We start from the raw sequence: 26,114 nt of genomic DNA, 5'->3' as shown, positions 1-26,114 counted from the left end.
GTTCAATGATGGTAATTCCATGATATTTTGATGTTCACATGTATAAACACTGATGCACAAAGGCTTTCCAGTCACTCCGGTTATTGTAACACGTGTGACACGCCTGGTGTCTTTATGAAACCTCATTCACAAAAACACACACTGACTTGTATAATACCCACAGACACGCACTCACTGCAGATCTGCTCTGCTTCAGGTGAGTGTAAAAACTTCTCTGAATCAAGCGTGCAATACTCGTCCATTAATTATTTACTCAATTTTCTGATCAAAACAACATTGATTGTTTTGTTCAATATTATATTTGTTCTTTTTTCGCTGCAAAATATTGAAGGCTGAAGGGTTTTTGTAGTGATTCTGCAGCACATTTCTACAAAGTTTTTACTTTAGAAGCGGTTGGTGTTTGATACTTCATAGGCTATTAAGAAAAACTTGATTGAGTAGATCAGGTACATTGAGATTCTGCAAACAGACTGAAACTTCTTTCATGAAGTCAAAACTTCCAGATAAATCTGATTGTGTGTGTCCTGATGTAATGATTTATTGAGTTCATCTTATCTGACAGCTGAGGGTTTGCTGTTCCTCAGGGTTGTGATGGCAGACACAGCTGTTCAGATGACCGGAGTCGAAGATATGAACAATAATGAGTCCAGGACACCGGTGTCCACCAGAATGTCCTTCTCATCGCCCAGACGAGGAGCGACCGTGAGCTTCCACAACATCAACTACAGCGTGAAGATGAAGAGCGGGTTCCTGTGCAAGAGGAAGGTCACACAGAAGAACATCCTCGTCGAGCTCAAGTGAGTCTTCCACTCTTTTGATGATGGTGTGGAGTCAGATCTGATGCCGTTTGATCACAATATTCATGATTCATGGTTTTTAAATAGCAAGGCATTTGTGTGCATTGATTTTTCTGATATAAAAGTACTGTGGTGTTACCGTGGTACAGGTTTTTGTCATATTTTAGGTATTTTGTGTATGTATGTTTTTATGTATTTTTCATGGTTATTATAGTTAACTTAAAATTACTTAAAATAAATGTTATATAAACTTGTAAATAAATGAAATAAAATATAAAAAAGAAACATCATTTCAGCTAGTTTCTAATTTTAACTTGATGTACTAAAATGCCTCAAACTGAAATAAAATTAATAAGAACTATATACGCATAAAAAGATTCAAATGGCAAAAACACACAACAAAATGACTCAAACTTTAACTAAAGATTCAAATGCACAGAAAGTAAAAACTAATTTAAAATATGAAAGGCGCTGTGTTTGTGGAAACCACCAGGAGGACTTGTGTGAATTGAAGGAAGAATGGAGATGTTTCAACAAACTCCTGTGACCTGCCTTGAAAAAAAGTGTGTCATGCGTTTGTACGTGCTTCAGCAGACATATAACTTGCGTGCTAATGCATTATTATACAAGCACACACACCCTCGGAGATGAGCACGCATGTGCAAGTTTACACTTTCATAACCTGATTACATTACATATTCAAGTCATTGTCTGACATGAAATGCCTAAATCAGACATTTGAGGGTATAAAGCAGTATCGGTATCGGTGCAACCCTAGTTTTTATTAATTTTTGATTTTGTTTTTATTTTTGTTTTCTATTTTCATTTTAAATTTAGTTAAAGTTTTAGTGATTTTGTTGCGTTTTTCTCATTTTGTCAACTATGTAAATACAACCCGAATTCCGGAAATGTTGGGACGTTTTTTTAAATAATATAATATTAAAATATTTATAATAAATTACTAATAAATATTTAATAGTTATAAAAATATTTATTTTATCCATATAATAAATTTAAATCTAATATAAAATGACAATATAATAAAAAAAAAATAATAATAAAAAAAAAATATATATATATATATAACAAAACCTTAAACCATATAAAACAAATCCTTTTACTTAAAATTACTTAAAATAAATTTTATATAAACTTGTAAATAAATGAAATAAAATATAAAAAAGAAACATAATTTCAGCTAGTTTCTAATTTTCATTTAGTTTAACTTGATGTACTAAAATGCCTCAAACTGAAATAAAATTAATAAGAACTTTATACACATAAAAATAATTTGAGATAAAGCATAGTATGTGACCCTTATACAGAGTTCGTGTGAGGGATAGATAGCTAGCATGCTCTTCATCGGAGGTTGTCGGGTGAGTTTGAGCATTAACCCGTGTGTGTCCATGTGCTGCTTGTGTAAGTGTGCGTGACAGCAGATGTGTATTTCCTCATCTGAACTCATGAAATGATTTTATCTGTATCAATTAGACACATGAGCTCCGATGATTGGCCCTGCATCTCATGAATTTGAATTATGTCACCTTACATTAGTATGTTAGGTAAATGTGTCACATGAGAGCACTTGATATGATCAGACGGCATTTGTTGCTGTTGTTGTTTTGCCCTGTAGTCACGCAAAAGAAAAATGTCTTGCAAAAAGAATGGGGCTCATCCAGTCAGAATCCTGTGTGTTTGGCTTTATTTTGTTCTGTGACCATGTGATGGTAAAGAAAATGTGGTGATGATAATTCTGATGTAATTCTGTTTTGTCTAGTGGGATCATGAAGCCGGGACTGAACGCCATATTAGGACCCACTGGGAGCGGGAAATCATCGTAAGAGCTGAACATGCAATGCATTTTTTATATATATTTTTAAATATTATGCATATTTTATTTACTGATGTAATACATTTAAAATAAAAAAAAAATAAAATAAATGTATTTAAAATATTCAATATAATTTAAGTTATTTAATATAATTATTATAATAGTACAATATTTAGAATAATATTAGAATAATATAATAAATATTTAGTGTATTTTAAAATAAAAAAATGAATGTATTTTGTATAATGATGTTTGTGTTTTACTGAAGGTTTCTGGACGTTCTGGCCGCTCGTAAGGATCCTGCTGGTCTCTCTGGAGAAGTTCTTATAAACGGAGCTCCACAACCTCCAAACTTCAAATGTCTGTCTGGATACGTAGTGCAGGTATAAACCTCACAAAATTGACTAGATTTCCTTCCTTCTGTTTTTGTAGTTAAAGTAGGAGCACATTCTCCTCAAAGACACATGATGTGAGGAATCACTCATTAGACGTCACGTTTGACTCGAAAAACTTCAGCAGTTAAAACCCAAAGATAAACTCATTATTCTGTCAAATACCTATTACGGCAAAGGGAATTGTGGGATTGCTGACTAAGATTAGAAGAGCTGGACTGTATGTTTTCTCTTTTTTGCAGGATGATGTGGTCATGGGGACGCTGACCGTTCGCGAGAATCTGCGTTTCTCAGCGGCTTTACGACTCCCAAAGTCAATCCGTCAGAGAGAAAAAGATGAGAAGATTGAGAGACTCATTCAGGAGCTGGGATTGAGCAAAGTGGCTGATTCAAGGGTAACAAACCAAACACACCTTCACTGACTGACTACATGCATAATGAACTCCGGCTAACAACAATCCACTGTTGTTTGTTTATGAAATGATTAGTAATAATTATACCCAAAACATGTTGTTGAGCTACAGCAGTGAAAGGGTTACTCTAGAACAGCAAGAGTGTGAAACACACACACACACACACACACACAGAGAGAGAGAAAGGGAAGGATATATAAACATTGTATAATCTTTACCTTTTTAAAAATTATTTTAATGATCTATAAGCATTTGTAAATAAATATAATTAGTCAAAGTCATGACGTATTGTCAAGTATGGTGACCCATACTCGAAATTGGTGCTCTGCGTTTAACCCATCCAAGTGCACACACACAGCAGTAAGTAGTGAACAAATGCACACACGCACGCACGCACACACAGTGAACACACACCCGGAGCAGTGGGCAGCCATGCTGCGGCGCCCGGGGAGCAGTTGGGGGTTCAGTGTCTTGCTCAAGGGCACCTCAGTCGTGGTATTGAGGGTGGAGAGAGCGCTGTACATTCACTCCCCCCCACCTACAATCCCTGCCGGCCGGAGACTCGAACCCGCAACCTTTGGATTAGGAGTCCAACTCTCCAACCATTAGGCCACGACTTCCCCCAATTAATTATAAAACTGTATTTAAGGTTCAGCATGTATCATCTGATTCTATTATTTATTTGTCATTCTAAGTGGTGGAAAGTGAGAAGAAAAAGGATTAGGCTTAAAAAATGACTTCATCTATTGGACAGTCTTAGTATTACAGCCTTCTTCTGTCAGTTGAAATGTCTGATGTTTTTAATTTGCTGTCATCTTCCTGATCATTCCTGATTATTTTAATAAATTGCCATGGCAACACAATTTAAGAAATCCAAAAAAACATATGCATCTAGCATCTTCAATATATTCATGTTGACTTAGTTTGGTGTGAATTGCATGATTATGCATGAATATGCAATAATGCACAGCCTGAATTAAATCCACATTCACACAAAAAAATCTCAAAATCCACAAACCAAAATATTTGACTTCCTGTTGGTCGTAGCTAATGACTGTAAAGTAGAAATGTTTCTTGCTTGATGAGAACAGTAGATCAAAAGGTGGCGCTATAGAGCGCATGCTCCATGCCAGGTTTTCCAGTGTCTAACTATCATAAATACTGATGTGTGTGTGTCGAGTTTCATGGCAACAGTATTTAAGATATCAAGAATCCCTTCACAGTAGGGCTGGGTGATAAAACGATAATGATAATTAATGCAATATAATTCTCCTTGATTAAACGATAACAAGAGTTTGATAAATATTCGATATATAATGTTTATGCAGCAAAAGTGGAACGAAACAACGCTGCTCATTTGAGCCGCACCACACGGACAGTTTATCCGTTCGGCTCAAAGTTCAAACGGCAGCGCCGCTGTGAGATCCAGCACAAAGCACTTGAGTTTAGCGAAGAACACAAATGGCTCGTTGATTTAAACTAGTTTAAAGCCAGCAGAAACAGCGCTGACAAACAGTAGAAACACTGAGCAACAATACAGTCAATCTACAAATCGCCATCATATTTGTATCGAATTATATTATTAATGTAGACATGTATTAAATGTATTAAAAGAGAAATGGAATATAATTACAATATTTTTATGTGATTAAGCTATAGCGTTTGTGACCCTAAACCACAAAACCAGTCTTAAGTGTCAATTTTTTTCACCTGAAAGCTGAGTAAATCATCTTTCCATTGATGTATGGTTTGTTATGACAGGATAATATTTGTCTGAGATACAACTATTTGAAAATCTGGAATCTGAGGGTGCAAAAAAATCTAAATATTGAGAAAATCTCCTTTAAAGTTGTTCAAATGAAGTTCTTAGCAATGCATATTACTAATCAAAATTGAAGTGATTTGACATTTATGGTAAAAGATTTACAAAATATTTTCATGGAACATGATCTCTACTTCGACCAATTGACCAATATAAAAAATTTTATCGTGCTGTGATTTTTATCTGCTGTGTCTTATTATTCTGATGAAGTTTGAGGTAAATCGAGTGAAAATAAATTGTTGAAATCAAAGCATTTTGAAAATTCTGAAGTTATAACACACTTCCTGTTTCCCTTTTTCGCCATAAATTCATAACCTCACTACGGCCAAACCATTCGCGATATCAAAAATCCCTTGCAATTGAGCATCCATATTCCATACAGATGTATACTGTTATATAATGTTATAATATCTGAAATTGTATAATAATAACAATATCTTATATTTGATATTACAATACTATCTTACAATACCAGTTTTTTGTCTTAGATTTTGGTGTAATAGCAACTGTGCAGTAACACCATTTGAGACTACAACATTATCTTCATTATATCATTATTTCATTGCAACAGAACTGTGCAATAATAATATTTTAAACTGTGTAATGTTGGTAATAATGACTTTTTAACCTGTGCAATATTACCTCTGTGCAACTTGTTGAAATTAGTGCAATTTGTTTGTTTGGAAGTGCAATTATTGTTTCTGTTTTTATTTTTTCTCTTGTATTTATGCACTGTATTTACCTTATTTTTTATTTTTATTTGAACAATTTCTTCTTGCTGCTGTAACAAAGAAATTTCCCCGTTGTGGGACGAATAAAGGGATATCTTATCTTATCTTATCTTATCTTATCTTATCTTATCTTATCTTATCTTATCTTATCTTATCTTATCTTATCTTATCTTATCTTATCTTATCTTATCCTCAGTGTCGTGAGATCATGTTGACCAAGTTTGGTGGTGATCGGTTGAAAACTCTAGGATGAGTACATTAGGGGTTGCACTGACTAATCGACTTCAGTGCTCTGCCAAAAAAAACTGAAAGGTTCAAGCACATATTTCTTAATAACTAAATCCCACAGCTTCACTACTAGTAGAGAGACGCTGCCAGGTAGAATTAATTCACACGCAATCGCTCTCACTAATGCATTCATTCATATGAATGTAATCTTTACTGTGCGACTTATCTGTATCTGATTTAGAACCAGCAGAAATCTGCGAGAAATATAACGACCCAAACACGAAAGAACTGATAGAAATAAGCTGTTATAGGAGCAATAGCCATGTGGGCAGCACTGTGTCATATGCCATGTGCACCAGGTGTTTGTCACAGCTCCAGACTTATTTGTTCATTAATGACGTCATCAGCGACTAGTCGACTTCGACTCGACTTTCATCACATAAAAGTCAACTTTAAAAAGTCGTTCAACCCCTAGAGTACATCAAATTGCACTGAATGCATTTTTCAAACAATGGCCGACTTCCTGTTGGGTGGAGCATTGACTGTCAGCACGAAAGTCATTTGGCTGATGAGGTTTATAGGTGAATGAATTTTGGTGACTGTAGGTGAAATGGTGTGTGCTACAGAGCCCCTATAAAAGGGTGTAATCTGCGTTTCTGTGTGATCTACTAATGGTAATCATGATGAATTTGACAAAGTCAGTATTGTTGTTCGTTATTGGGTTTAGAGGGCGGGACTTGAATTGACGGCTGCTCTGATTGGCTGGTTTTACAGGTGGGCACGCAGCTGATTCGTGGTGTTTCGGGTGGAGAGAGGAAGAGAACAAATATCGGCATGGAGCTGATCATTGATCCACCGGTGCTTTTCCTGGACGAACCGACCACCGGCCTGGACGCCAGTACGGCCAACTCTGTCCTCATGCTGCTCAAGAGGTGCGTTTATACAAAACATATTTCACACCTAAACCACAAGACAGACATGTTCATTTCAATTGACTTAAAGAAATGTAATAGTTTAAATATATATATGATTAAAATATTATTATTATTATTATTTTTTAATAAACATGTATTATCATTCTGATTCTGATTCTATTACGGAAATTATTAAATTATTCACACATGACATTTTTATTTTTACAGCCTTTAAGTTGCTGGTTTAACAAAGTTAAATGATTTAATGAAAATATCACAATAGAGAAAAATTTGTTAATTAACAGTGCATTAACTAATGTTAACAAACACAACTTGTGATTTTAATAATGCATCAGTAAATGCTGAAATTAACATTACCTAAGATTAATAAATGCTGTAGAAGTATTGTTCATTCTTAGTTCATGTTAACTAATGTAGTCAACTAATGTTAACTAATGAACCTTATTGTAAAGTGTTACCAATTTTTTTTTAATTAGCAGCCCTAACTTATACTGTATTATGAGGATCCACACGCAATATGTTTTGAAAGGGTAATCCACAATAAAAGTCCAAAAGCAGACAAAGGTTATACACAAAAAGCTAACCAAACTATAGCAAACTGAGAAATCCAAAGATAAATTATTAAAATATGTATTCTAATATAAAATATATATGTATTTTACAATGCATGTTATTTAATATCTGTATTATTTTGTTCAATAATGAAAATATCACATTGGGGAAAATCCTAAAAAAATATATAATTATATTTATGTGTGTACTTATATTTATTTATATAAAAATGTGTTTATATCAATTATTCATGTTCAAATATTCATTCATCAATTATTCATATAAATATAATTGAATAATATCAATTATATTATTCATATATCAACATATTCATTGTTTATATAAAAAAATATAATTTTTATTTTATAAACAAAATGACTCTTTTTATTATTTATTTTTTATTTTATTATTATTTTTTATATTTTTTATTATTACTTTATAAATAAAATAAATACATGTATTTTATAAATAATTAAAAAAAAAGCTTTTGGGATGAAATATGAAACTGACATTGTTGTGAGATTTACCTACAGCACCGCACCATTCTGTGTTTGAACCTTCTTGTGTGTTTAACCTGTGTGTTTGCTCAGAATGGCGAACAGCGGTCGCACCATCATCCTGTCCATCCATCAGCCGCGGTACTCCATCTACCGGCTGTTCGACAGCCTCACACTGCTGGTGGGAGGAAGGATGGTGTATCACGGCCAAGCTCAGGACACCCTGGACTACTTCAGTCAGATCGGTATGAAAACAGAAATATACACACATCAACAGACCCTCACATCCTGATACTGGTGTGTGTGTGTGTGTGTGTGTGTGTGTCAGGATACACCTGTGAGCCTCATAACAACCCTGCTGATTTCTTCCTGGATGTCATCAATGGAGAATCCACCGCCGTCGCTCTCAACAAGTTAAACAACAGTGAGGGTACAGCAGTTTCCTTTCTATATGATTGTTGTCTCAATATAAAGGCCAATTTACAGCTATCTTTGGTCAACAACAGCCTGATTTATTTTTTTATTTTTTTAAATATTATAATTCAATTAATTAAAAAATTATCATTTGAAAATGTGTTTTATTTTTATTATTATTTTAATTATTTTTATAAGTGGTTTTGTATTTTTTTTTTATAAATTATCATCATTTTGTTTTATTTTATGTAAGATAAACTGTAATTTTATATTTTATCATTATTTTTATTATAATTTTTTTATTAGCATTATGTTTATGTTACATTGGTGGGTTTATATCTGTACAAATGAAATATTTATCGATTATTTCATGGGCATAATCATGACTAAATATGTGATCCTGGACCACAAAACCAGTCATAAGGGTCAATTTTTCGAAATTTTAATTTATACATTGAATATCTGGAATCTGAGGGAGCAAAAATATCTAAATATTGAGAAAATCTCCTTTAAAGTTGTCCAAATGAAGTTCGTAGCAATGCATATTACTAATCAAAAATGAAGTTTTGATATATTTACGGTAGGAAATTTACAAAATATCTTGATGGAACATGATCTTTACTTAATATCCTAATGATTTTTGGCATAAAAGAAAAATCTATAATTTTGACCAATACAGTGTATTTTTGGCTATTGCTACAAATATACCCCAGCGACTTAAGGGTCACATATAGTCATGACATTTTAAAATAATTATTATTATTTTTTTTTTAGGTTTCATTTTAGTTAACATCTAAACTGAAACTAATAGTTAGAATTTTTTTCATGTTTAAAATGAGTTTTAAACCGTTTTAGAAGTTATCATCTAACATTCAGAATTTAGTTCAGCTATATGAATGTTTAATGGTTTTAGTTACTGATATCCTCACTGACTGAGATACGTATGTTAGTGGTTTGTGTCTGTGTGACTGATTATAAGTGTTTGCATGTTAGACCTGGACGAGGAGCAGCTGAGTTCGTCTCTGAAGGGCATCGAGGACCGTTTGGTGGAGGAATACAAGAACAGCGCCAGCTACAAACAGACTAAAAGCGAGCTGGAGCAAATTGTTCAGGGACAGGACTACAGCACAAAACCTAAATCCAGAACCATCACCTACAGCACGTCCTTCTGCCACCAGTTCAACTGGGTCCTCAAGAGAACCTTCAGGAACCTCATGCTGAACCCACAGACCTCGTTCGCTCAGGTCAGCACCACCATCTATATCAGGCATTCACAGATGTTTCTATCAGCCTTTGAGCTGAAATGTTTAACTGAAGTCCCTCTGAGATTGAGGTAATATTTTAATAATTTAACAACACACAATGTAATGTTATTTTAGTATCGAGATACTAGTAGTGTTTTTCTAATTATTTTAAATGAGTTTTTATTTTTGTCATTTTAGAATTGTTTTAATAGATTTTTATTAGTGCTGTCAAACGATTAATTGCATCTAAAATAGAAGTTTGTGTTTACATAATGTATGTCTGTGTACTGTGTATATGCATATATAAATGCAAACACATGCATGTATATATTCAAGAAAAATATGTTGTTTTAATTTTTTTTTTATATTTTATTTCAGTTTTTTTTGTTCTAGTGAAATATAATAACTCATGTAGATAATTATACAATATTTATTATTTTTTAATAGGAGTTATATTTTGATTGTTTTAGTTTCAAAATTATTTGTTTATTTTACATAATTTTATTAATTATTAGATTTTCAGCAACTCTTGTCATAGATTGATATGAATTCTTTTAGATTCATTGAATATTCACAATATATTTGAGATGAATTTGCTGGTGATATAAATGGAAGCAACACTGAAAATATTGCAATGATTTAATGCACTTTTATTTTTGTGTAGCGAAATATATTTGTTCAAAGAATATACAGATTTATAAATAATTAAATGTTAAAAGAAAGATGATGTTTTACACGGAAGCTGATATTTCTATATTAATCAGAGTCTTTTTTCTCCAGATCGGGGTGATGGTTTTACTGGCTCTGGTTGTTGGAGCTATATTTTTTGGAGTGGAGGAGAATATGAGCGGCATTCAGAACAGGTATGGAAACATGTTCATTCAGTTCAGTCAGTATTTCTGTGAGATGAATCATTTCTGCTTGAATTAGAAGTGATGCAGTGTTCAGATCTGATGAACAGAAGCTGCATCTCTTCAGCCCTGGTGTTTTCAAATAAAATGACTGAATAATACTGTGTTGCAACATTGTGTGTTTCCAAAGTTTCGAAAAACGTCCAGTGGTTGTCCATTAACAGTAGTGTGTGTGTGTGTGTGTGTGTGTGTGTGTGTGTGTGTTTCAGGATGGGCGCACTCTTCTTCATCACCACCAATCAGTGCTTCAGTTCTATTTCCTCAGCTGAACTCTTCATCACGGAGAGGAAACTGTTTGTGTAAGTAAACACACACACACACACACACACATGTTGGTTTTTGTGGTTTATGGGGACTCTCCATAGGCGTAATGGTTTTTATACTGAACAAACTGTGTGTGCTATTGCCCTACACCAACCCTACACCTAAACTTAGCCCTCACAGGAGACTTTGTGCATTTTTAGATTTTCAAAAAAACACCATTTAGTATGTTTTTTAGGCCTTTTGAATTACAGGGACATAGGCAGTGTCCTCAGTGTCCAGTTTTGTGTTAACAAGAATTTTTGGGGATGCAAAATATTCTTTTTTTTCCTGAAGTAGGAAATTAAGAAGAAAATACCAGGTAAGAATAAGTTTATTCTTAAAGGGGTCATCGGATGTGAAATGCACTATTACATGTTGTTTTATCATAAATGTGTGTTGGCAGTGTGTGTGCACAACCACCCTATAATGATTGTTTTTTTTTTTATCTACTAAAATCATTACCCCTTTCTGAAATCGAGCCGATCTCAGATGCCTGTCTGTGTGACGTCACACAGACAGGCCCCTCCCATGATTGTTTGATTGACAGTAGCGTTTCAGCACAGACTGGACTTGGTGTCTTACCTTAGACCTGCCATGAGTGATCTGTCATCAGTCCGCCATTGTTTCACCGCCAGAGCAGATGTAGAGAAGGACGACTCCTAAGCGATTGAGGTGTTTTGTTGTTGATGTACACTGCCCTCCAAAGGTTTGGAAACGCCCTAGAAAAGTGGGGTTTTGGACAATATTGGCATGAATCCTTTTTAATTTGTGATAATTTTGCACTGATAAGGGACAACACAAACCAAGAAAACATATTTTATTACTTAAACAGTTTATACATAGAAAAAAAACTTACATTTTCAGTTCATCAAAATATCCAGCATTAGCAGCTATTACAGCTCTGCATAATCTGGGCGTCCGAGCTGTCAGTTTATTCAAACATTGACACTGAATTGGCAATCAATTGTTGAAGCTACAGTATTAAGGTGTGCTGACCCAAACATCTTTTAAAAACCTGGGCCAAATTTAAACCAGTAACCAGGCATCACAGCTGGCGAAGGGGCATGTCTGACTGACATGTATATATTGCCGTTATTATGTTTTATTGCTGGTCTTCAATGATAATGTCAAGTTACTTTAATGTATTTGCACCAAAAAATGATAAGGATTTATGCTGATATCGTCCAAAACCACACTTTGCCAGGGGTGTTTCCAAACTTGGAAACAGTGTAATAATGAACATAGCAGTCGTCATTTGCTCCCGACATCTGAGCCGCTGAAGATGTAGTGGATCACGTTTGTTTCTCCAGAAGAATTGAGTATACGTTTTTTTTATGAATCTTTGCAAATCGCCTATGTGCTAGTTAGCAAGTTTCACAATGAATGCAGCTAAAGTTTACAGTCTCTCAGAGAGCGGCTCGGAAGAGAGGGGCGGGGTCAGCAGAGCTCATTTGCATTTAAAGCAGGATGCAAGAAAACGGCTTGCTCTGAAAATAGCTGTTTTTGACAGGGTAAAAAAGGTTGTTTCACTACCACTGAGATATTTTAACCAAAGTATGTTATAGACTTTTCATTAAGACCCTAAAGAATCATATCAACTTGTGGAAAATGGGCATCCGATGACCCCTTTAAGAATCTGGTCCGTGGCGTTTTCTGTGCAGTTACAATGTTGATTGATTGTAATTTGTTTTTTTGTTTGATTGATTGATGATGTTGTTATGGTGGGTGTGTCCTCAGGCATGAGTACATCAGCGGATACTACAGAGTGTCCGTGTACTTCCTGTCCAAGGTCCTGTCTGACGTCCTGTTTCTGCGTACAATCCCGGCCGTCATCTTCAGCTGCGTGGTGTACTGGATGATCGGTCAGACATACACCCTCATCCTCATCGCGTCATTCATGCTCGTATGATATGGAACATGCAGTCTGATGTTTGATGTTTCCTGTGCAGGACTGAAGTCAACGGCCGAGACATTCTTCATCTTCATGTTCTCCATCGTTCTGGTGTCGTACACAGCCACGTCCATGACTCTGGCCATCTCTGCTGATCAGACAGTGTTGGCCATCGCTAACATCTTCCTGACCATCAGCTTTGTCTTTATGATGGTAAAGAAACACACACACACACACTTTCAAGCTCAAATAAAGCACTTATGCCTCATGAGGCTGTGAGTGTACCATGGTTAAGGGGTTTCATGAGTGTTTGCACTAACGAATGTAATTATTTTAACAGAGACAACAGCTGTTACAGCTTTAATCTCTCCCCAACCAACCTAATGTAGAATAGTGTGAAATAAACTGAAAACAGACGAGTAGAGGAACAGAGATTTTTAAGGCAATTAGTGAGTTATTTTCAAAGTTAGTTGTAATAATTTAATTAAAATAAGTCATGATAATTGTTTAAATAAAAATAAAAATCATGAATTGTTTAAATATATATATATATATATGTGTGTGTGTGTGTGTGTGTGTGTATTAAAATATATATAAAATTATGTATAATTTATAAATAATTGATATAATATAAAAATATGAGATTGTAAATAAAATAAAATAAAATTGTATATATGATTTTTTTTGTATGCTTATCTTTATATGTGTGTGTATATACTGCATATAAAGATATAAATATACAAGTAATGAGTAGTTGTTATAGACATTAATATATAAATAAATATGTATATTTATAGGTATACTTGTATATAAATATATGCAAATAATTGTGTAATTATATAATTATAGCAATAAAGGACAGTTGAATTATGTAGTGTTTATATGTGTCTAGATGTTTGAAATTAGATGTTTGAGCTGATCCAGTTCATAAAATGCATGTCATGTTGATATTTATGTTTAGTCTTAGCCTGTGTAATATTTATTCCTGTGTCTCCATGTGTTCAGATCTTCTCAGGGCTGCTGGTGAATCTCCCCAGTGTGGCTAATTGGTTGAACTGGTTGAAGTATTTCAGTATTCCTCGTTACGGTCTCGCTGTGAGTCTGAATGTTTTGCTGTAGCATTATCTTCTCCTGAAGTTCACTCATAATTAATGCAACATTTCTTGAAAAAGTGAATTGATAGATAGTAAGTAGTTGATTTTTTTGTGTAACTGTTCATGTTTGCTGTTTATGGTTTTAGTGATGTATAATAACATTGATACTTAATCACAATTAAGCATGCAGTGTTATTAAATGCAGAACAGAAAACAGTGTTTATTTGTGGATGATGATGAATGTTCTTTCAGGCTTTGGAAATCAATGAATTCACCGGACTCAATTTCTGTGACATGAGGAACATTAGCAGCACTTTAGTAGAAGTGTGAGTATGAAACTGAATGAGACTGGTTAACAATTAGTTAACTGAAAGTAAAATCATCAAAAACATGTTTTACTTGAAATGAAAGAAATGTTCATGAAATAAAATTTGTTACTTGAAATATAAGTTTACATTTGTTAAAGGGATAGTTCACCTTAAAATGAAAATTAGTCCATGATTTACTCACCCTAAAGCCATCCTAGGTGTATATGACTTTTTTTCAGACGAATATAGTCTGAGTTATATTAAAATGCCCTGGCTCTTCCAAGCTTTATAATGGCAGTGAATGGATTTTGAGATTTTGAAGTCCAAGTGCATCCATCCATCAGAAAATTGCTCCACACAGCAAGGGATCAATAAAGGCCTTCTGAAGCGAATCGTCACATTTGTGTAAGAAAAATATCCATAGTTAAAAATTAAAGTGGTCATATGGTCATATGCGATTTCAAGTTTTCATTTTTCTTTGGAGTGTTACAAGCTGTTGATGCATAGATAAGATCCCTAAAGTTGCAAAGACTAAAGTCTCAAACCCAAAGAGATATTCTTTATAAAAGTTAAGACTTGCCCACGCCCCCCTAAAATGGCTCATTTAAACACGCCCCCACATGTCTATGTCACGGTGTGGGAAGATTTGCATAATACCGCCCAAATGTTTATGCAATGAAAGAAGGTGGAACTATTATTCTGGCTGTAGTATTGTTGCTGCTGTCGGTGCCATGTCCTGGAGACACTGTGTTTCATTGTGACAGCGAAACTACTTTGTTTAGGCTTCTAAAAGAATAATTACAACACTGTTCCAGAACAGTTCAACCCAAATATTAGAGTGTGTGCAGCGCATTTTACAGACTATTTCCTGAACCTGGAAGAGTAGCCTACAATGCTGGCCTGCACAAAGGCTGTTTCTATAAAGTGGGGCAATTCCAACTTTGCAAGGACAGTCTGGTGCTTCTGACTCACAGCCTGTAAGTATGTTTTCATATTTAAAGAATTTGCCACTGATGATTCAAAGGCAGAGCATAGAGGAGCAACAATAATGTACAGTATGTGGAAAATAATGTGTTTTTTAATCTTAAACCACATAAACACATTGCATTACACCACTACGCAAAATAATGTTCTTTTTAGTAACATCAGAGGGGTACAGGGAGATTGGAGTTAAGAGCTCTCACAGCCTGGGGAAAAAAAGCTGTTGAGCAATCTGACAGAGCGAGCTTTGATACTCCAGTACTTTCTACTTGATGGTAGGAGCTGGAAGAGGTTGTGGGAGGGGTGGGTGGGGTCTTTCACGATGCTGGAGGCCTTGCTGGAGCATCGTGCAAGGAAAATGTCCAGGATGGAGGGGAGAGGGGCACCGATGATCTTTGCGGCAGTGTTCACTGTCCGTTGTAGGGTCTTGCGGTCAGCAGCACTGCAGTTCCCATACCAGACAGTGATGCAGGTGGTCAGCACACTCTCAATGGTGCCCCTGTAGAAAGTGGTGAGGATGGGTGGCGGGAGACTTGCCCTTTTCTGCCAGCGGAGAAAGTGGAGGCGCTGTTGTACCTTCTTGTTGAGTGACGTGACGTTGGTGGTCCAGGTGAGATCCTCTGTGATGTGCACCCCCAGGAATTTAGTGCTGCCAACTCTCTCCATGGTTGAGCCGTCGATGGTCAGTGGGGGATGGTCAACAGAGTTTCTCCTGAAGTCCATCACAACCTCTTTTGTCTTACTCACATTGAGGGACAGGTTGTTAGCACCACACCATTTCACCAGCTGTGCCACTTCCTCTCTGTAAAGCGTTTCATCGTTGTTGCTGATGAAGCCTACCACAGTTGTGTCATCAGCAAACTTGATGATGTGGTTGGAGCTGGACTTGGCAGTGCAGTCGTGAGTCAGCAGCGTGAAGAGCAGCGGGCTGAGCACACAGCCTTGTGGGGCACCTGTGCTCAGTGTGGTAGTGCTGGAGGAGTTGCGGCCGACACGGACTGACTGAGGTCTTGCAGTTAAAAAGTCCAGGATCCAATTACAGAGGGAGGTGTTAAGGCCCAGCAAGTTTAGTTTGTGGATGAGCTGTTGTGGGATTATAGTGTTGAATGCTGAGCTGAAGTCGATGAACAGCATTCTTACATAAGACTCTTTCTGTTCCAGGTGAGTAAGAGCTAGGTGGAGAGTGGTGGATATTGCATCGTCCGTGGAACGGTTTGGCCGGTATGCAAACTGGAATGGGTCCAGTGTGTTTGGGAGACTGGACTTGATGTGATGCATGACTAACCTCTCAAAGCACTTCATCATGATTGGGGTCAGTGCTATGGGACGATAGTCATTCAGACAGGACATGGGTGACTTCTTTGGTACTGGAATTATGGAGGTGGATTTGAGACACGTGGGGACGACTGCCTGGCTCAGCGAGATGTTGAAGATGTCTGTTAGGACATCCGTCAGCTGTGCAGCACAGTCTCTCAGTACACATCCAGGTATGTTGTCAGGGCCCACAGCCTTTCGTGGGTTAATCCGGGACAGGGTCTTCCTTACGTCGGCTGGAGAGAGACAAAGTACCTGGTCGTTTGGAGATGCGAGTAGTTTCTGTGCAGGTGTGTCGTTCTTTATCTCAAATCGTGAGTAGAAGTGGTTGAGTACCTCTGGTAAGGATGTGTCATCGTCACTGGCCTGTGGTCAGTGATGGTCTGAATGGCTTGCCACAGGGTCCGAGTGTCTTTACTGTCTGTGAAGTTGTTGTTGATGTTTTTAGCATATTGATGTTTTGCCTTCTTGATGCCATGAGACAGATTGGCTCTTGCTGTTTTGATGGCTGCTTTGTCTCCTGATCTGAATGCTTCATCTCTGGTCTTTAGCAGCCCACGAACCTCTGCTGTCATCCATGGCTTCTGGTTGGCACGTGTGGTAATGGTCTTGGTGACTGTTACATCATCTATGCACTTTTTGATGTAAGCAGTCACAGTTTCAGTGTACTCCTGCAGGTCTGTGTGGTTGTTGTAAGTGGCTGCCTCTTTAAACATGTTCCAGTCTGTGTCCTGGAAGCAGTCCTGCAGTGCTGAGGTGGCATTGACTGGCCATACTGTGATCTGCTTTTGAACCGGTTTGGCGAGTTTGAGAAGTGGTCTGTATGTTGGTATTAGCATAACAGAGATGTGGTCCGAGTCCCCGTGGTGGGGGCGGGGTTCAGTTTGTATGCGCTTTTCTCTGTTGTATAAACAAAGTCCAGTGTGTTGTTTCCCCTTGTTGCAAAGTTCACATGTTGGTAGAACTTTGGTAAAACTGTCTTTAGGTTTGCATGGTTGAAGTCACTGGCTATGATGAAAATGCCGTCAGGGTTATTTGTTTGTTGTTCGCTGATGGCGCTGTACAGTTCACGAAGCGCGTCCTTAGCGTTTGCACACGGGGGGATGTAAACCGCGACAATAACAATGGCCGTGAACTCCTGCGGCAGATAGAACACTTCACAACCATAAACTCCACCAGCGATGAACAGTGTTTTGATAATACCGCAGCATTGTTACACTATTCTTTGTTGATATACACACACAAGCCACCCCAAAATGCTGCACTTCAGAAGCGCATATAATACGCGATATTCTTCTTATAGCAACATGTCGATTTGCTTCAGAAGGCCTCTATTAACCCCCGGAGCCTTGAGGAGCACTTTGTATGATGGATGAATTCGCTTTATTGGACTTAAAAATCTCAACACCCATTCACTGACATAAAGCTTGGAAGAGCAAGGACATTTTTTAATATAACTCCTATTGTATTTGTCTGAAAGTAGAAATTCATATACACCTAGGATGGCTTAAGCGTGAATAAATCATGGGGTCATTTTTGGGTGAACCATCCCTTTGACAAACTAACAATGAAAAATACTTATAAAGCACTTATTGGTGTTAATAAATGGAAATGACAACATTTAGTAATACAATTTTAAAATGAATTGTTGTTTCTGTTTATACTATTTGATGAACCTGTGCTAACAGGAGCAATAAACCTTTGATAAATTTGTATCAAGTAGCAGTAACAGAGATCAATATTTATTGGAATAAATGTTTTGCTTATTGTTATTTAATGCATTAACCATTGTTATCTAATGAAATGCTATTAGTAACTAAGAAAATTTGTACATGCTTTTTTTTCACAGGCTTTTGTGAAATAGATATGTAAATAAAGAAAGTCTGTGTAAATAAGACGTAGAAGCAGCAAAGAAACACTTGCATTGTTGTAGAGCATTTTCAGAAGTGCAGCATGAAGAATTATGTTCCTGCAACAGATGCAACACACTAATATGGAGTTAGAGATGGGACGTTTGACACTGAGGCTCCAAAGCCTGTTTTACTATATTGAATCAGACTGGTTCAAAAGACTGTGTCGAGGCTTGTATCATATCTCTGTGATCACGTGACAGATGACATTTGAGGCTTCATACGTCACAGTGAAACAGCTGAAGTGAGGCGACTGATCCGAATCTTTGGAGCAGCTTCATTCATTATAAGGAGACGCAAAATGCTTGGTGTTCCCTCCCAGCTTCATAGTAACATAGTAACATTTTCATGACAATGATTCTCAGAATCAAGACACAGCTGCTATTGCTGAGTATTGCTTTTGTGTTGAAACTGGAATCAACAAGATGTGTGAATCATTTGAAAGTGGCTGCTATAATTGCAGCTGACCACTAGGTGTCACTGGTAGGGTGTGTCTTTGAATCTTTTTTGGCACAATCAGGAAAAAGCCTCAATAGCTTCACAAGGCTTCATCTGCCCATCTCTACTAAGGAACCATGACTGAAAGAGGAAAGAAATGGTGGAATAAGCAGACTTACAGAAGTGTAGTGTTTTCGGTGTCTTTGCTCGATGGAGTCAAACAGGTTGAGGGCTGCCGCTCCTGCCACAATGACTGCTTAAATACTGCTTCACTGATGCATCGCAGCTGAAACGGCTCATCCATCAAATTCCCACAGGCATTAGGATCCTTCCATCAATTTAAGCTACAGCTGCTCCATTGCATTTTCATGTATCTCTCATTTTAGTGCCAAAATGAGCTCATTCAATAAGATATTTCAGTGTAGAAAACCAGCAAGCAATGATGCAAAACTGCTCTAATGTTCTCATCTTTTCTCATTGCAGCTGCACCACAGGTGAGGACTTTCTGAGCGAACAGGGCATCAATTATTCAACCTGGGGTTTGTGGCAGAATCATTTGGCTCTGGGAATCATGACCCTCATCTTTCTCATCATCGCTTACCTCAAGCTGCGCTTCATCAGGAAATTCACCTAAACACAAGCTTGTGGTCTTCTTCATACACTTTCGCAGCATCCAAATCCCATTTCCCACTCAAACAGTCATAATGCAGAAGGAAATCATAAACATACATCCGTGCTGGATGCTGCAGACAGAAATCAACGTGAAGAATTGATTGTGCTCAGGATTATTGTTCTCAAATAGTTGCACACCAAAGATTTGTATCAAAATTAATGTTTTTGTTTTGCTTTGTGTTTTTGCTCAGTAGGAGTACAGTTAATAAAATATGGCGTTATGGGTATGTTCAGTTAGTTTCTGTTTAATGGACTTTTAGTTTTTCATCATTTCCTGTATTCCCTTGTTTGGTTTTCCCATTTGTCATTGTTTGTCATAGTTACTGATATGATTAGTTGTTTAGTTCAGCTGTGTCTTGTTAATTTACCTTGTTTGTATCAGTATTTAAGTTATTCCTTCTGTGTTCTTTATCCGGTCTCGTTGACGTTAGTGTTGGTTTATGCCTCTTGTCCTGTTTGTCAGTGCATTTTGGATTAAAGACTTTGTGCTAAGGACAAACTCTGTGCTCTGCCTGTCTGTTTACAACACATCGTAGTCACTCCAGTTTGACACCTTTTAGTGGTTTTTGTTTGCTGTATGTTCTTGTTGCGGTTTTCACAGTGATGTCATAGAACAGGGGTAACCAATCTTGATCCTGCAGAGTTCAGCTCCAACTTGCCTCAACACACCTCTCTGGAAGTTTCAAGTATACCTGGCAAAACATTGATTAGCTGCTTCAGGTGTGTTTAATTAGGGTTGGAGCTAAATTCTGCAGGACACCGGCCCTCCAGGACCGTGTCTGGTGACCCCTGCCATAGAAGAACCATTCAGCAGCAGAAACACTGAAGCGGCCGACAGCAACGTCTTTATTCTTGATATTTCCAATCATCAACAACCGGTGAATGGAGGATCGACGTTGTGATCGGAGCTGTATTTGTTGTGTGTGTCGAGTTTTGTAATGGAATGTAAAACACACAATTTACGTGAATAAAAGAGCACAAAAATAAAATGTAATCTCCTATGACAACTTGCAGTGTTACAAATAATCGAGGCTGAGAAAAGAACACCACAACAGGTAGCTAAATGCCATTATTATTGCTTTTTTCCATGTTTGTGGAGTAAATATTTTTACTTGGCTTTTTAAAAATGCCAGGTAGCCAGTGTTTCGTATGCGTTTGGCCAAACAGCATACATTTATGTGACTGATAGTTCCTCTGGATCTGTTTTAGAAGTAGGAGCTAATTTAGTTAGCCCAAAAGGAGTTCCTAGAACTAAATACATTCCTAGTTCCTGTGGTGTGAACACGCCAAAAAGCAGAAACTTCCAGCAGTAGTTCTAGGAACTATGAAAAGGTTCCCCCAGTGCGAAAGCCCCTAAAGCCACCTAAACCTTTGTTTTTGAGAGTGCAAATTTCTTTGATATATTTTGTTTATATATATATATATATATATGTAAAATGCTATATATACTATATTACAATAATATTTTTCAACCAGAGACTGATGCGTAAGCAAACTGAGGCAGCCATGGACACACTACATATATCAAAAATTTGGAAAAATAACTCTTTGCTATACACTCAGGTTCACCTACCAACATGTTTGTGCAAGGGGAAGTTGTACATAACGTTTGCGTGGCAAATTCACTTTCTCTTCATGCTGTGCAACATATAAATTTCCCATCAGACGTAAACCCTTGCAACACAAGTTCACTGACTGTGTGGTGTTCTAGTGAAATACTTCATCAGAAATCCCATCAGCGCTTCCAACACACCAGCAACATAACACAGGGAGCAATAGCCAAAAACATCATTAAAGGTGTCATCGAAGAATACTACAACAACCCACACTATTTTATTGGAGACACAATTGATCTAGGCAATAATTAGGGATATGTGCATAATTTCCTATTTAATCCCTTTGGTGTATGGGGGCATGTCATTAACCTTGGTTTTATTGTAGTAAAAGTGTATTAACCATGTTTTTTTTTTTAGCATATTGATTACCATTTGTATAACACTGTTTCATCACCACGCGTGCTGGCTGAGTGAATTCTCTGACTAATTCTCTCACCAGAAACAACAAAGTGAAGATGTATGAATGTAAGTAAGATATTCATTTCACAGTGTAAACAGCTTTAGAGATTATTATGGGAGTTTTTGAGACTGGACTGAAGTGAATATGTTCTTTGATAATGTAAAGGTTCTTTGCTCTCTGTTTGTTCTATGGAAGTGTTATGGGCTAATTAGTAACTTACAATGTTTTATTAAATCCAAATAATATACAAAGTCAGTCGTATTAAAAATATTTTATGGTATGACACTCTGGTACGTAAGTAAAAAGACGGATTTTTATGCATAGTTAATAGATTACACTATCAGACTGCTTTGCCCATCGCCCATTATAGATCAACTAACATAATCTATAAAGGTGCAAAATGCATTTACTTACACATATTTGTGAATGGAGATATTTCATGATATATTTTGGGAATATTTCAAAGAAAAAAATAATAATACATAAGCCAGTTATACAGTGGTATTGTGGCTGCTGTGTGTCATATGCCAAGAGCCCCCCTCCCCTTCACTTGTGATAAAAATGATGCCCCTGACATACAAAATAATTTGTCAAATAAATTAAATATGATGAAATAATCATTTTAGTTGAAATTGTTATAGATTACTTCTAGAGAGTGGAGTGATGCATGACATGGTGAAAAATGACTAAACGAATAATACTTAAAGTAGGTTAAGATTTATTTTAAAATTGTGCCCCCTAAAAGCACAAGTGGCTCCTGTCTGCCCCCCCCCCCCCGGTAACTGCCCCCATTCTGTCCCACCGATAACATTCTGGCTTATGCTGAAATTGACCACATACTGTACACCATTCTGCAGATACACTGTAGGAACAGACTACAGTTTCATGAAGAAACAACAGAAGAGTCCGCAAACTGAGAAACCAATGAAATGACATCTACATCAGTCACTGGTGGTTCCCCTTATACTCGACTCTTCCAAAGTATCTTTGAAGGGGTACTGAACACTTTGAAAGAGGGGAAACAGGAATATGAAGAAAATCGGGATTACTGGCTGGATATCATTACATTCCTTTTGGAAAATGACATGGCCATCTTCCTCCTTTGGAGCAGGTACTCTAAGGGGACCCTAAAATGTATTTTGCCAATATTGCTGTGATGCTGCCATCTCCATCTGCTGATGTCTGCTCAACACAAGATACTAACTGCCACACAGAAAAATGGTTTGGGATTGTGAAAACTTCCATTCATTGAAAAAAAGTATCACCTCAGACCACTAGAATTAATTTGCGCCATGTTTACATCTTTAGAGGGACAATACAGGGACTACATCTTGAGGTACGATCTTCCCAAGATCTACCTATCCTCCTGAAGAAGCCATCTAGAGATGCATCGTTTGCTGAAGACTTTTTTGTATTTGACTGTATTTTGTACTAAAAGACTTAAAATAGGTAGGTTTATTTTCTTATTTTTTTCAGTTTAATCAATTCCTCAGTTTAAACCTCAAAAGGGCTAATTTCTTTAAAAAATTAGGAAAACATATCTCTTGTCAAGTTCTCAATATTTTCTATACAACTCTAAACCACAATTTCTTTAATAGAAAATAAAAACTTTTTAATTATCACCTTCATTTTTTAAATGAAAATTGGTTCATTTTTTTTACAGTGTATTAGTTAAAATTGGCACCTATTCTGTGCATGTTTCAGTGTCTATAGAAATTTTTTTACGGGCAGTGACAACGTGACTTTGGCAAAATCAGAATTACAACAAAGATTACATCAGCAAAGTGCAGTGATGCAGCCAAAGATGTAGGCCCTATCTAAATGAAGCAGAACGTAAACATGTGACAGTTTTCAATATGATGTTGTTGTTATACTTTTTCAGTTCTGGACAAATCTAGTTTTTGCCTAATGAAGCCGCAGGACTGGACGAAGGAGCACCTGCTGCAAGAAAACCAGCGAATGCTAAGTTGCTGTCCATGGTCCTGAAATGAGTGCTGGGAAAAATTGCACAGTTGAAACATGAATAAGTTACTAAATAATTTGTTAAACAAATAGATAACTTCCTAAATAGCCATAAAGTTCCATATAAGACTTGAGTGACAAGAATGTGGTCATTGTAAGAGACCTGAACTCCTGAAAGATTTAACTTATTAACTTATGTGCAAACATGGCCTTTATCTTACAGTATTAAAAATTGTACTCTTACATGGAGCTTTTGTGTTTTGTTAGCATCTTCCTGTTGCTTTCAAGTTTTGTTGTGGATCCTGCGATTTCTGAACCTGACATTGAGATTTTTTCAATCATTTCAAATCTGAGGTATTTGTTTCTCCTTACAGCAGTTCTTAAGCATCTTTGCATTTTACATATTTAGTTGTTTTGGGGTCTGTCGACTATTTGCAGTGGAGCCCTGAAAGAGCCCAAATCCTGGATAAAGAGCTTGAGTGAACCTGGTGTGGACTTTGTGAAGGAGGATCATGGTATCTGAGACACTGTAGAAGGACAGCTGTCCTGCCCGGTGGTCCAGACACACCCCAATCCGGTGGGACAGGGGTACATTGATCTCCGTCTCCTCCTCTGTTCTGTTAACCGAAGGTTTCTGTGGGCTGTGTTTGGGTCCAGACTCAAGGGAACCAGAACTGGTGGGAAATGAGAAAAAGGTGAAAATGTTAGATAAAAATTTATCCCAATACTTGGATCTCCACAACTTGGTAAGTTGTTTAAGTATGTAAAACAGAATTTAATGTAGTTCAGGTCTTTTACATTTAGCATTACTGTTGTGACTGAGAACTACTGCGGTATAACAAGGACACCAGCTACATTTTAAGGTGTCATAACCTGTTGTGCCTGGTGACTGGAAACTTGAAATAGGTATGTCTTATTCTAATTGACTCTTAATGATTGTGTCTTTGTTCAACAAAATCTTTTTTCAAGCAAAATTCAGCATAGTTGTGAAAACAACGACAATCTCTCACCAAATTCCTGATTATGAATCAAACTGCAGCTGGCTGTTCTCCAAACATATTCACCCAACCAGTTAATCGACTAACTTTCAAATCTTGCATTCCCAAAAATAACAATTGTCTCTCTTATTGTCATTGTCTTTCCTTGATTTGAATCATTATGTCTTTGTTCTGAAGAACCAGGTCCATAACAATAATCTCTCACCATAAACCAAACTGCAACTGGCTGCTTCAGAAAAGTTGACCTAAAGAGTTAAAATGGCTTGATTATATATTACATATTAAAAACTTGTACTTCATTGGACTGAAACCGACCCTACCCCACCTTTACCTGTTTCTCTGCTCGTTCTGTAGCAGCCGAGACCATGTCATGTCCTTTGTGGTTGGTGTCCAGCATGCAGAGGCAGCAGATACACTGGTGGTCAGTGCGGCAGTAAACCTCCAGGAGCTTATGATGTTGGGAGCACGTCTTTTTTTGGAGCTGTCCAGTGACATCCACCAGTAAGTGTGCTTTCCCAACATTCAGTTCTTTATGCAACCTGAGGTGAGTTTCACAGTAAGACGCCAAACACACCAGACATGTCTTGATGGCTTTCTCTTTCCTATCACTGCAAGAGTCGCACTCCACATCCTCAGCTTGCTCCGTCTGAAGTCCTGTCCTCTCCAGTGCCTCTGCAACACAGGCAACAGATTTGTCCAGATCTGACACAGAAGCATTGGAATCATCCAGATCTGCAACTGGAACCTCATATTCTTCCAGATCTGTCCCACATGAGGAATTCTGTTTACACTGAGGGCAGCTGTTTTCCTGCAGGTCCTGGAGGCAAACGGAGCACACGCGTGAGTCCTGTTCATCTGCCATTTGCATGAAGAACAAGGAGCTCGGTGTTAAAGGGACTCTACAAACAGTTTAGTTTAATTTCTTTCTTTCCTCGTGCGTGTATGTGGGCGGGACTCTCTTATGTGTGTGTGTGGCCACAGATAGAGAGAGACAGAACTGAAGCTTGCTCTTACATGTATCCTAAACACACAGAGACACACGGTTGCTTGCCAGGATGTTGTTGCTTTTTGTTTAGCAAAATTGTACAAAACTAACCAGCAACTAAAATGAATTCAAATATTCTGAGTGTACAGGAGAGACACTGTACCATCATGTCTCTTTTCCTTTTAAAAGGACTGTTATTGTGTATTTGCATACAAAACAAAAGTGAGACATCTGTTTAGTTTTTTCTCTCTCACTGCATTCTCTTGCATTAAGTGTGTTAGGTTTATATATGTGGTCAGAGTCCAGGGGCTCGTTCTTCGTACGTTGCTTAAAACATCCGAGATCAAATGAGACATCCGAGATGATTTCATCGTGCTAATCATGATCCGGCTAATTGGGTTCTTCGAACACACTTGCTGTTTATGATTAGTATCGCTGGATTGAGTTATCTGAGATAATTGCGCGTCCATGAGTT

At 37.0% G+C, this 26,114-nt stretch overlaps 1 protein-coding gene across 3 annotated transcripts; it reads left to right on the top strand.

The window, feature by feature from the left end:
- The first annotated feature begins 144 nt into the window (after positions 1 to 144).
- On the top strand, positions 145 to 20,174 carry LOC306859223 (broad substrate specificity ATP-binding cassette transporter ABCG2-like). Of its 3 annotated transcripts, none has more exons than XM_079400138.1 (16): positions 145 to 196; positions 585 to 797; positions 2,575 to 2,634; positions 2,897 to 3,011; positions 3,263 to 3,415; positions 6,989 to 7,146; positions 8,292 to 8,443; positions 8,527 to 8,628; positions 9,606 to 9,856; positions 10,637 to 10,719; positions 10,977 to 11,066; positions 12,808 to 12,932; positions 13,020 to 13,174; positions 13,967 to 14,056; positions 14,308 to 14,381; positions 19,490 to 20,174. In XM_079400138.1, exons 2-16 carry the CDS (start codon positions 592 to 594, stop codon positions 19,638 to 19,640), a joined length of 1,965 nt encoding a protein of 654 aa, XP_079256264.1. In that variant the 5' UTR covers positions 145 to 196; positions 585 to 591; the 3' UTR covers positions 19,641 to 20,174. The 3 variants fall into 3 exon arrangements, with proteins under 3 accessions (XP_079256264.1, XP_079256266.1, XP_079256265.1); XM_079400140.1 differs by having other exon boundaries at positions 18,508 to 20,174; XM_079400139.1 differs by having other exon boundaries at positions 563 to 797.
- The last annotated feature ends 5,940 nt before the right edge of the window (positions 20,175 to 26,114 follow it).

The sequence above is a fragment of the Barbus barbus genome (genome assembly GCF_936440315.1).
Source record: "Barbus barbus genome assembly, chromosome: 40".
Lineage (NCBI taxonomy): Eukaryota > Metazoa > Chordata > Actinopteri > Cypriniformes > Cyprinidae > Barbus > Barbus barbus.
This window is presented reverse-complemented; position numbering and strand designations above follow the sequence as displayed.